Raw genomic sequence first — 12870 nt, 5'->3', positions numbered from 1 at the left:
TTAGGCCAGGTGGTGGTTGGTGCAATGTCTTTAATCCCAGCACTCGGGAGGCAGAGGCAGGCGGATCTCTGTGAGTTCGAGGTCAGCCTGATCTACAGAGTGAGATCCAGGACAGGCTTCAAAACTACACAGAGAAACCCTGTCTCAAAAAACCAAAGGAAAAAAAAGTAATTAGTTAATTAAAAATTAATTGGGTTTAAAAAAAAAACCTTCAAGGGGATGGAGATGGCTCAGAAGTGAAGAGCACTCACATACGGACTCACTGTCTATTACTGCAGCTCCAGGAGATCAACACCCTCTTCTGGCCTCTGCACCAGATATACAAATGGTACATATGTACATACATACATATATACATGCACACACACACACACACACACACATCTACAGTTAAGCACTCACACCCACAAAATAAAAAATAAATCTTTAACAATAAAAGGCTTTTTTTTTTCAGTATGTGACATACAACTGCAATCTAAGTAACGCCATTATCTACATGCTTAAAAATAAGTATCTGTAATCATTCTGTTCACCAAAACCCTGTAATAATTTTACTGGAAGTCTTCCACAGCTAAAAACAACCTAAGGTTTGTGACTGTGCATTAGACATGTTAGAACTAACTGTTTAAACTCATTTGTGCCAGTCAATTTGGTTATGTTTCATCAGTCACCACCACCACCACCATTTTCTATCTCCTGCTTTCTTTGTTTCATTCACCAAAGCCAGCACACTAGCTGTTTCACTACAAGATCAGCATCAGCCTCTCCTAACAAAAGCAAGCTCCAAAGAGGCAGAGATGTTTGTTTTATAAAGTTATATCCTTGGCCTATCAAGGCTGAAAATAGTAAGTGAGTAAACAGTTATCATTTAAAATTATATGATTTTTTAACAGTTGTCTGGTATAACAAAGGATAGTCATTTCAAGCAAACCAAGAGAGCACATTCATTTCACAAGGACTTGAAAACTGTTGTTTTTGTTGTTGTTGTTTTTGTTAACATAGTTCCTGAGCAGATGATAAAGTATGGTTTGTCCTCTCTAAAATTCATGCTAGGGTTTAGCTTCCACTGCATTAAGAGGGTAGAAACTTAATTCATGTTTCAGGATATTGCCATTGGGATGTGATTACAATTAGATATGGCATCACAGTAGAGATTATTATCCTATATTAAATCAAAAAAAGAGAAATGAGAGAATGCATGCATGCATACACACACACACACCCCTACCTCTCATCCACCTCTTGCCATATGATTACCTGAAATACTTCAACCACTGCCAGCAAAGTTATCATCAGATGAGGTCCATCAACCTTGGACCAAGACTGTGAACCACAAACCCATTCCTCACAATTCACACAATCTGTGGTACCATATTATTAGCAATGGAAAAGATAATAAAACAAGGTATAGAAAGAGTGAAAGGTAGTTTACATTTTTGGGTTGTTTTTTTTTTTTTCTACAAAGGTGCTCAGAGACAAGTTGAATTAACTAATACTAACCGGAGAAACGGGAAGTCTCAATATAGTACCCACTAGGCCTCTTGAAGGACAAAAACAGCAAAGAAGAATCTCAGTAAAAGGAAGTCAGAAAACTTTAAAGGAAACTCAAATCTCTGCTACTACATGTTCAATGCTTAAACCTCCTTAGAACCTGTCTTTCCAACTGCATGTTTTATTTTCATTCAAACACATAAGAACTTCTAATAAATACATCCAAGTATCTTCACCTTCCATTTTCCTCTATGAATGGCTTGAAGACAACTTCTTTTAGGGTTTACAGAATTTATTAGAAATAAAATTCTGAGTTGAGAATCATGAACCATACAATAATCTCAGCATTTGGGAGACTGAAGCAAGGTAGTAGGGAGTTCAAGGCTAGCTTCAACTACCGAGTAAGACCATGTTTCAAAGAACAGCCAAGCAAGCAAGTAAAGATTCTGAAATTTCACTACTCAATAATGGGATCCAAGAATCATTGGGGTTTTTGTTTGTTTGTTTGTTTTTTAGGCTGAATCTCACTATATAGAACTGTAGACCTGAACAACATGGAATTCACTGTATACTAGGCTGGCCTGGAACTCATAGATCTCATGCTGATATTAAAGGCATGCACCGCCATTCCCAGCCAGTCTTAAGTAAACTCAAGTATCCCAACACTCTTTCCAAGCCCATTAGAAGTCACCTACTCTATGACTCCCCCAATTTAGACTCAATTCACTGATCTGTACACTTCAAGTATACTGTGTTATTTCTCTCATAACATGTACCACATTATCTCTACCCAGCCTACCCCTCACCAACTCTGACTATAGCAAAGCTTTCCGTCTCCCCACAGCTAACAGTGGCAAATAATTATAAACTCCTACGTAGACTACAAAAGCTAGGAAACACCTACAACTCAAAATGCTAGCTCTAATCTACTGTTCTCCCACAAATCAGCATGAATGCAAGACTTTCATCACAACAGAAAGTAAAACAGAATTAGTATACCTTTAGTAAATTTTCTATGGAATATGTTCACAAACTGAAAGCAAAATAATTTAGAGAGCTAGGTATTTTCAGTCTACATCACAAGCTTATTGTCATTTGCTTACAATTCAAGAACCTGATACAAACAGCACACCCCTAAAGTTTGGGGCTACATACCTATCAAAGAATGAGGGCAGAATAAATTTATAACCAATTAAACAACTATAAAACCAAAATGTCAGGCCAGGCGGCGGTGGCACACGCCTTTAATCCCAGCACTCAGGAGGCAGAGCCAGGTGGATCTCTGTGAGTTCGAGGCCAGCCTGGGCTACCAAGTGAGTTCCAGGAAAGGCGCAAAGCTACACAGAGAAACCCTGTCTCAAAAAAACAAAAAAAAAAAGTCCATTCTGGGGTAGCATTTATAAGACAGTAGTAAAATATTTGGCTAAATATAAGGACAAAGATTTTAAGACTACCCACATGATGTATAAAAATACAAAAAAAAGAGTTGTTTTTTTTCCAAAAAGGAACTAACGGGCCAAGGAAACCAAATTAAATCTTAATCAGAAATATGTGTATATGCAGATATCCACAGCCAAGTGCCAGGCTGAGCTCCAGGAGTCCAATCAAAGAGAGGGAAGAGGGGTTCTATGAGCAAGGAGCATCAAGATCATGATGGGGAAACCTACAGAGACAACCAAATCAAGCTAGTGAGAACTCATGAACTTTAGACCAAGAGCTGTGGAGCTGTGGAATGGACTAGGCCCTCTGTATAAGCAAGACAGTTGTGTAGCTTGGTCTACTTAAGAGGCTCCTGGCAGTGGGATCAGGAGGGACTTGGACCTGACTGAAATGAATGTACCAGGCTTTGCTGACTCCCCATGGGAAGCTTCACTTTTTCAGAAGAGGGAATGGGAGGGGGGGTGTTGGGGGAGAGGCTGGAGTGGGGAGGGAGCAGGAGGAAGGAAGAGGGGGGGGGGATCTGTGGTTGGTATGTAAAATGAATTTTAAAAATTCTTAATAAAGAAAAAGATAAAAAAATTTGAATGTAAAAGACAATAATAAAATAAAATAACATTTTTGCAATAAAAAATATAAATACGTCCTGAAACAAAGTTCTAAGTCACTGAATGTAAGAATCAGAAGATGACTCAAAGACCAATTCTACTTTTGTCAGGAATCTAGAACTTCTTACAGAGCTGAGTAATCTTACCAAAATCATGTAACTAGTGGGCAGATCTGGACTTCAGAGTTCATGTATGGTGCTCACTGCATAGTTCACAATGTAAAAGAAACGGCTAATTCAACTAAGATGCATCCTCACGAAGTTCAATTCTTAGACCAAGCACTGACTGCAATTACATACCCAAACATGATCAATTTCAAGGTTGTGAGCAACTATAGTCAAGTAACTCAAAAACAAGATCAATGTCACAGTGGACACAGTTAACTACCCGGTGGTTGTGAAAATCACCATGGGATTAGCTGGAAACATATTTACTTCTTTGGAGCTGCCAGAGTGGTTTTACAGATCTCAGAATGAAGCGAAGACATTCTAATCGAGCTTCTCTGTGACTATAGTGTATTGAGAAGTGTTATTGATAGTCCATCATCACTTTTCTAGAGACCAAGTTCATTAGATGTCATCTCAAGTATACCATTGCCTGTTTCTAGACTCCACATTCTTCCTTTAAAGGGGTGGGAAGGTTGACTAGATTTTGATTCCTTCTAGTTCTAGTGCTCCCACTCTAAGTTAATTATTCCAAATGAAAATAGGGCTCTCTTAAGGAATGTAAGCCATACTATGCCGAGGTCCAAAACATTAAACAAAATAAATAAAAGAAACATAAGTCACCTGTTAGAGTGCAACTGGAACCAGATGAGTCTGAAAGTTTTTATTCTCAAGTTCAAAAGTCCTTCTAAAATCATCACAGACAACAGCTAAAACTGGCAATATTTGACCCTGAAAAACAGGCATGGCCAAACTGGGAGTGGTGGCATTTGCCTTTGATCCCCACACCTGGGAAGCAGTGGCAGACCGATCTCTGAACTGGAGGACATAAAGAGAAGAAGATGATATAGACAATTGGAGCAAGAATCAGAGAGAAGCGCCTGCAGATGAGGGTTTGACATCTTTCATATGGTAAACTCTGTTCAACTTTACCAGAACCATGTCATCTTGGAAACATCAAGTCTGTTTTCTAAATCCTTTTATGTTCCAGAAAACAGTTTACTGCAATCACCATCCCCTACACAACCACTTGCCCTCTTCTCATTTTCCTATAAAGCAAAACCTAGACCTTTCAAAATCCCATCGTTTATTTCATGAGTTCACTTCTGAGCTGTGTGATCAATCACCGTCCACCGTTTCTAACTAAAGTGGATTAAGATTTTGTTTCTACAAGTCCCTTAACTTTACCCTACTTTCAGCCTAAAACTGCATAGGAACTCTCAGGATGACTGACCTCACATTAAAACACCCTCTGCTTACTGCCCACCAGACCCCTTTCCATCCTACCCGCCCATACCAGGCTCTTTCTATATTGACTCCTCTCTATGAAATGCTTTCCACCTCATCTTTGGGACACTTGCAAATATTATGACCGAGGCTATTCTCCCTACTGCAACTGCTGTCTTCTCAACACAACATCTTCACAAATTTTCCTTCCGGATTCAATCTCTTGATACTCAACTTGGGCGCTTTCTTTCTTTCTTTCTTTTTTTTTTTAAGTGACATTATTTCCAGTTCTGAAATAGTTGAGTTTTAAGAGAAACCACTTTTATCTTAAGTGCCTCGCGTTGCTTGTCTCTAAGAAAGATAGGGGCAATGTTCAAAAGGTACTTCTACACCCTTCCATTCTTGGCCACAAGCCCCGGGAGGGAAAAGGTGACAGGGCCGGGGTGATGATGAGCCGAGCAAGGTCATCTGGGGGCCACCTGGTGCCACAGGCCACACACAAGCCATGCAGGCTTACTCAGTGCACTCCGACCCCACGGGTCCCTGGGCGGACCGGGTTGCCTGCGGCGGCCGCGCACACTCTGGGCAGGGTGGAGGGGGGGTCCTGCCGGCTGTGCACCCCACCGCTCCTGCAGGCTCCACTCCGAGCAGGGGCGCCCACCGGCTCCTTCCCCAGACCGACCTCCCCGCCCTCCGCTGCAGGCTGTCGCTCTGGCCCTCGCAGAAGGACTCACCATAACGCCACGCGCAGGTCGGGAGACGGACACGCTCGAGTCGCCGGCGGCGTCCCCGCACCTCTCCCCTCCAGGGTCCGCAGGTCGGAGCTCTCCCAAGCCGCGAGGGAGACGGTCTTCCGGCCCTGCCGGAAGTCCTGCCCGCGCGGGACAGGAAGTCCCGCCCTCCCCCGACCGCCAGCGACCCCACGCCACGCAGCGACGAGGAGACGCCAGGCGTCCTCCGCAGCGACTTCCGTGGGTGCGAGGCGCGGGCGCGGGGCGGGGCCGACCTTGGGAGCGCGGGGGCGCAGGCGCACAGGTAGGTGGGCGGGGCGCCGCGCACGCCGGGTTCCTAGGTGGGCTGGGCGCCGGCGGCGGCGGTGGCGGGAGCTGGTGATCCCGGCGGCCTTCGGGGCGGGGGGTGGCCTGGTGCCCTGTGGGTTTGCAGAGGATGGAGCGCGTCCTGGGCTCTGCTCCTGCCGAGAGGTCTCAGGAAATTGTCTGGCTCCGCCAGCGCCCTTTCTGTGTTTCGGTTTTTCCTCACGCGGTACCTTGGAATCTTGGTGAAAACCCAGGTCCGGCCAAAGCACCAGCCTCTCCGAGGTCAATGGAATTTGACCTTTACCAGTTCTTCGCTCTCCGCGGATGCCGGCTGAAGCCAGTGGATATCTACCAAGGACAGGACCCAAGAAGAAAATTCAGTGGACACGTCCTCCCTCCTTAGTTCCAGTATGAACAGAAAAGGCATTATTATAACGCAGAAAGAAGTGAAATTCTCATATATACACACACACACACACACACACACACACACACACACACACACAACCCCACCCCCCAAAAAATCTGTACAGGCGAACTCTTGCCCTTTTATTGTGATGAGAATTAATCTTGGAGGCAAGTTTGAAATAACTACACAGAGAGCATCTTTGATCCAGAAATTGATCAGTTGGAGAAGACTGGAGCTTGGCCCATCTTACCCTTATCCTTGAGATATCATTTACCATAATGTGGTTTTGTCCTGACAGTACCTGGAAGTAATGGTGTTCAACCTCTAAATGGCCCAAAGGCCCTGGGAATCAGTTCTGAGCCACCTGAAGAAGTTAGATGGGACTATTTGAAAAGGGTACAGGAAACAAAGTTTACCTTGTTAGTTTTTAATTGGGGGGAGGGGGATAAGTAGGGTGACAAGTGTTAGAGAAAGGATAAGAAATTACAGAAGTTGGCCGGGCGGTGGTGGCGCACGCCTTTAATCCCAGCACTCGGGAGGCAGAGGTAGGCGGATCTCTGTGAGTTCGAGGCCAGCCTGGGCTACCAAGTGAGTTTCAGGAAAGGCGCAAAGCTACACAGAGAAACCCTGTCTCGAAAAACCAAAAAGAAAAAAAGAAAAGAAAAAGAAAAAAAAAAGAAATTACAGAAGTTGCTGCAAGTCCAGTGGCCTTGAGGAATAGTGAAATAGATTTCTGCTGATGGTCAATGCAGAGCTTCCCCAAGGGTCCTGTTTCTGCTCTCCAGCCCCAGGACAATGGCAGATGGTTGAGTGTGGTAAGGCAGGATTAGGGCTGTCTGCCGGTGTATCTGGGGGAAGCAGTTGCTATCCTTGTGGAAGAAAAGGTGGAGAAGGAGAGTGGCTACCAGCCTGTCAGTGACATCACGTTCTGTGAAGTCTTACTCTTTCATTTATGACACAGTGGGTCTTCTAGCTGTCCTAAACCTGGCAGCCTCATTGAGGTTCACAAAACATCTCCTCCTATATGACAGAAAGGTGGGAATTATTAGCAGGATAGAATCCATTCCTGCCAGAGTAAAAACAAGAAATCAGTCAGTTTTTGCTATCATCACTTTTAATAGACTGTCATAGTCTGTACTCTATTTTCTGCATGGCACATTGATTAACAATCCTTAGATAAAATCTTTTAATTTCACATGGTTATTACTGTTACAACATTACAAAATCCATTATAAAAGTAGTATTTTTAATGATTAGTTTGTGTATATGCTTACAATTGTGTGAAGTCTTTTTATCCTATAAACAATATTTTCTATCGATTACCTGTCTTTGTTTTAAAAAAAGAATTTATCCCTTTCCAATTCTTAAATGGATAGAGGTCGTTGACAAAGATTCAAATAAAGAGAATCATGAAAGGGAGGGAGGGGAGATGTGATGATAACATTTTAAAGATCTTTTTGGCAATGGAGTCATGAGTACAATCAGAAAAGTCTTGGCGCTTACCATTTGGGATTTATGATAACTTAAAATGTCCTCTTTGAGAACTGATCTCAAATATGTATAAATATCAACAGAAAACTGCTTATATAAGCACCCACTGTGATCTGAAACTCTTCCAATTATTAAAATCTATCACTTTTTCAAAGTCCAATCCCTGTCTTTTACAAAATGTGTTGATTTGTTTCACCTCTTTAAAAAGTTCCATTGACTTCTCTTTAATAAATATGTTTTATTCTGTGATTTATTTTGTTCTGCTATTTGTCTGTGGCTATGTGGGAAGTTAGGTCCTTATTTTTGTTGGGTTTTACTTCTGTAGTTAAATTGCACATAGAATTCTTTATAGGCAATAGTAGGAACAACTGAGTTCCAGTGTGGTTATGGAACATTATGTAATTGTTCTAAAAAGCCACTAACCTAGTCTCAATAGTGGAAAATGGTTGTCTTTTAAGTTCAAAGAGGATCAGTGAGTGTGGAACCTACACGATGTGTTTAATGCCCTTGTCAGAGACAAAAAAAAAAAAAAAAAACTTGTTTCTCCTTTTATTCAGCACCATGTGAGAACATAGCAAGAACTCATCTACCAACCATGAAGAGGGCCCTCTTCAAATCCCCCTTTGATAACTATGAGAACTGATTTTATGGTTTAAATCATCCAGTTTGTGGTAGTTCTGTTACATCATACAAAGTAAAGAATGCCAAACTTTCCACATGGCCACAGGCAAACAGTAAAACAATATAAATCACAGGATGAAACATATTTAGTAAAGAGAAAGATTGTGTTCAATGTAATTGCTTTGACCTGAAAAAAGTTCCTACACTCAGCAAAAAAGATAATTCAGAATGTATTCATTAATACTCAGCATTGATTTTGCAAACCTTTCTATAGTAAGGAAATTTTTGAAAAAAATATTTAAGAAAAATATTCATCATTAGAGCTTTTTTGAAAAGCACCTATATCGCTCTTACCTTCCTGATTTAAGAGAAAAGTTCTCCAGTAGTTAAACCAGACATATGACCATAATCCCAGCAGTTGGAGAGTAGAGACAGGAAAATCAGGAGTCTACGGCGAACCTGGGCTGCATGAAACAGTCTCAAAAATAAAAATGCACTGCAGTCCTTCAGTAATTCACTAACATTCCTGTGAACCTTTGTTTCCATGTTGCTTCACCAAGTTGTTTTTCGAACTTAAGGAGTGGAATGCTAATTCCAATTTTGTACAAGTTGTATATTGCATATTTTCATAGGATCTGGGGTAAGGGGAGACAAAGAAACCTGAGCATCCTTCCTTGGGAGCTGCCCACCATGGTTTTTGAGTTGTGGTCTCCCTCTCTCTCTTTGGCCAGAAACTTGCTAGGTAGGTTAGGCTGACTGACCAGCAACCAATAGCAACTTTGCCTTATGTTTTTGGGCTGTGGTTTTTTGTCTGTTTTTGTTTTTTTTGTTTTTTTTTTTGTGTGTGTGTGTGTGTGTGTGTGTGTGGTTTTGTTTTGGGGTTTTGCTTTTGATTTAAGTATAGGTTCTATGATTCAAACTCTGCCTTCATACTTGAACAACAAGCATTTTACTGCCTGAGATATCTTCCCGTAATGGGGTCTGGATGACACTTGTGAAACCTTTTCTTTCCTCCTCTGTGATCAGCTAACCCACCCATCTTCATGTTCTTTCCCTCTTGCTTTCAACACAAACAAAAAACTAAGAAAACAAAGCAAAAAAGAAAAGGACAAACAAAGCCACCAAACCCTAACAACAGCAAAAAATGCCCACAAAAAAAACAAAAAACAGAACCTCATAAAACTTAAAAATCTGCTGTGTAGCAAAGGACAACCTCAAAGTGACAGCCTGCAGAATGAGAAATAGATTAACTGAACATCAAGAAAACGGTTAATTAAAAACTGAGGTATAGAACTAAGAGTTCTCAAAAGATGAAACACAAATGGCTGAAAAAAAACACTAAAAACATTCAGCGTTTTTTTCCTAGGCATCCCAGGTCTGCATGTCTAGGGATATATTTTACTTCAAAAAGACCATCCTCACAAAACCACCTACTTTCCGGCTTGAGATTATAAACAAAAAGTGATATGCAAATATCTTCAGCTTATTAGAAAAAAATACTGCCTCTAGTGAACTTGTGGGCTGAGAAGTGAGTATTAATAACTAAAATGTACCTAAAGACAAGAGGAAGCTTGGGACTGATGCAGAAGGGTTTGTGCCTATCTGGTTTCAGACACTTACTGCCACATGCTATTCTTCATAGCATAATTTATTGTTAATTCAGTACCAAACAGCATATGCAATTTTCAATACCTGTAGCCATGCCACACTCAGAAAAGAAAATTCAAATCACTAGACACCTTAAAAGATTCCTTGAGGTAAAATTTTGAAAAACAAAGGAATTTTTCACTTGCTTTTCTTATGATTTAGCATACTGGCGCAGCACCTGGGGAACCTGACTCTGACCAACAAGGAGGAATTGCTTGGCTAATTGAAGACGACAGGAACCTTGGGAGAAAGCAATAGCACACCAAGGATAATTATAAAAAGTAACACGAGCACTAAAGAATAGTGTTAAGAACCTAAAGCTCCCAAATGAGGTTCGACTTGAAAAAAAAATCTAAGAGAGGACAAATAATGGACCTTTTAAACTTCTGCTCAGAATCAGGAGACAACCATGGGTAGCCATGTGCACCCTCTCTTGCTGGCTTTGCTCTAACAGAGAAGGCAGAGCTCCCTGTCTTGCTCCGTTTGTAACAAAGGAAGCATATGCTGCCATGGTGAGAGAACCTGCGTTTGTGGTGTCAAGAACCTGGGTTCAATTCCTGTTCACACTATCGAACTGTATTGTTCTGAACTGAGCTCCTCCAACAAACCAGACAAAAGTCCTCCTGATAAAGGTGGACATCACTGAACTGAAAGCATCAAAGTCCCCAAACAAGCCACTCTAGCCCACATGATAAGGAATACGCTCCGTTGTAACCCCCTTAGCAAAGCGACCTTGAAGTGACCAGTTGGCTTCACAGTCCTTGTGTGTACTTCCTTTAGTCTTTTCTGCTTGTCAAGACCACCCCCTCATCCCAGCTCGCTGGATCTCTTATGTTATAGAATGAGACACTACTCAATTTTAGAAGCGTCTATAAAAGCCAGTCTAGTCTTTTAAGATATATGTGTTGTGATTTTGACATTTGGCAACACTTAATTTTATTGTTCTGGGTAGGTGTTCCTCCCATCTATAAGATGAAGGTGATAGTTCTCATAGGAATTTTCTGAATAGTGGAAATGACACATTTCAAGCACTGAATCGGGCTCACAAATTGTCTTAGTTAAAGTTTTATTGCTGTGAAGAGACACCATGACCGCGGCAACTTTTATGAAAGAAAACATTCAAAACTGGCTTTCTGTTTTAGAGGTTTAGTCCATTGTCATCATGGCAGGAAGTATGGCAGTATGCAGGTAGACATGATGCTGGAGAAGGAGCTGAGAATTCTACATCTTGATCCACAGGCAGTAGAAGGAGACTATCACTAAGCCGAGCTTGAGCTTGTAAGACCTCAAAGCCTGCCTTCACAGTGACACACTTCCTCCAACAAGGTCACACCCACTCCAACAAGGCCACACCTCCTAATAGTGCCACTCCCTATGGGCCAAGCATTCAAAGACATGAGTCTATGGGGGCCATACCCACTCAAACCACCACACAAATAGTACCTAAAAAATAGTAACTCCAACTTGGTGATTCTTCTCAAAAAAGAAGTTTAAAAAGTTGTGAAAATAACACTATTCCCAAGCAGGGGGAGACATTCTGACAGTTCCTAACAATTCAAGTTCAGATTCCATCATCTGCTATGAGAGGTTTCCATTCCAGGCTTTCGAGGGAAAACTAATGAGGTCTGAAAACAGTCACATACATATTTGAGGAATTGGGGAACCAAATAGAGTAAACTAAACTAAACCTAAGCAAATGTGTACCTTTAGAGTAAGAAATGGAACTCTTTTAAAAAAATATTTATTAATAATCTGTGTGCTTGTGCATGCACCTGAGTGGTAGATCTGGAGCTGGACTTCTAGGCAGTTATGAGCTACCTGATGTTGGCTCTGGGACATAGACTCAGGTCCTCTGTTAGAACAACACATGCTCTTCACCACTGAGCCGGCTTTCCAGCTCAAGAGATGGAAATCTTAAACATGGAATTATAATCATGTGCCACATAATGGTATTTTGGTCATCAACATGTCACGTATATGATCATGGTCCCATCAGATTGTTATATAGAGAAAAGATTCCTGTAGCCGTGTGATGTCAACCATCCTAAAATTGTAACTCAGGCTACATGTTTGTGGTAGTTTGGGTGTTATAAAATGCACTGTACTGTTGGTTGCATAAAAGTATGCTCTACACTTAATAACAGCTGGTTTATCTTTATACTATATGTGTTTTAGATTATTATATCCTTTGGACAAAATACCTGACAGAAGCTACTTAAGGAGGGAAGATATAATTTCAGAAAGTTTTCTAGGGAAAGGAAGGGATGGGGTCAGGAGGCAGAGAATGATGAATGCTTATGTTCAGTTTCCTTTCTCCTCTTTATTTGGTCCAGGGCCCTCCCTACCCATGGAAATGCTGTAGCCCACAGCTATGGTGGATCTTCACCTCAGTTAACCTAAACTAGAAAATTTCTCACAGACATATCCAGAGGCTTGACTCATAGTCAAGTGACCCTCAGGCCTGTCAAGTTGATAACACCAACCCTTGCAATGTGCTTTTATCATTTTTGAGTGCAGTTCTACTTATTTAAAGAATTGCCTTGGTCAGAAAGTTAGTGCTATGGGCAAAGGTGCTTGCTGCTGAGTCTGGCAACCTGAGTTCAGTCGCTGAGAGCCACAGGATGGGAGGAAAGTACCAACTCCTACAAGCTGTGCTCTGACCATACACATGCTGTGCCATTCACCACACCCCAACATACAAATATAAATATATGTAGTATAATTTTAGAAAACTTACT

The 12870-nt window shown here is 41.5% G+C and overlaps 1 protein-coding gene across 3 annotated transcripts in view; it reads right to left on the bottom strand.

Annotated features, from left to right (window-relative positions):
- Positions 1–7393, bottom strand: part of Tmem161b (transmembrane protein 161B) — an 87606-nt gene extending 80213 nt beyond the window's left edge. The window contains exons 1-2 of one of the 3 annotated variants that reach the window (XM_016006608.3): positions 7059–7393; positions 5662–6312 (exon numbers count right to left, since the gene is read on the bottom strand). In XM_016006608.3, the coding sequence (XP_015862094.2) occupies positions 5662–5664 (3 nt within the window). In that variant the 5' untranslated portion in view covers positions 5665–6312; positions 7059–7393. The remainder of the gene's footprint in view (positions 1–5661; positions 6313–7058) is intronic. The other 2 variants (XM_042261746.2, XM_076552031.1) reach the window with 2 other exon arrangements.
- Between the last annotated feature and the right edge of the window lie 5477 nt (positions 7394–12870).

Source organism: Peromyscus maniculatus, chromosome 15 (assembly GCF_049852395.1).
Source record: "Peromyscus maniculatus bairdii isolate BWxNUB_F1_BW_parent chromosome 15, HU_Pman_BW_mat_3.1, whole genome shotgun sequence".
Classification (NCBI taxonomy): domain Eukaryota; kingdom Metazoa; phylum Chordata; class Mammalia; order Rodentia; family Cricetidae; genus Peromyscus; species Peromyscus maniculatus.
This window is presented reverse-complemented; position numbering and strand designations above follow the sequence as displayed.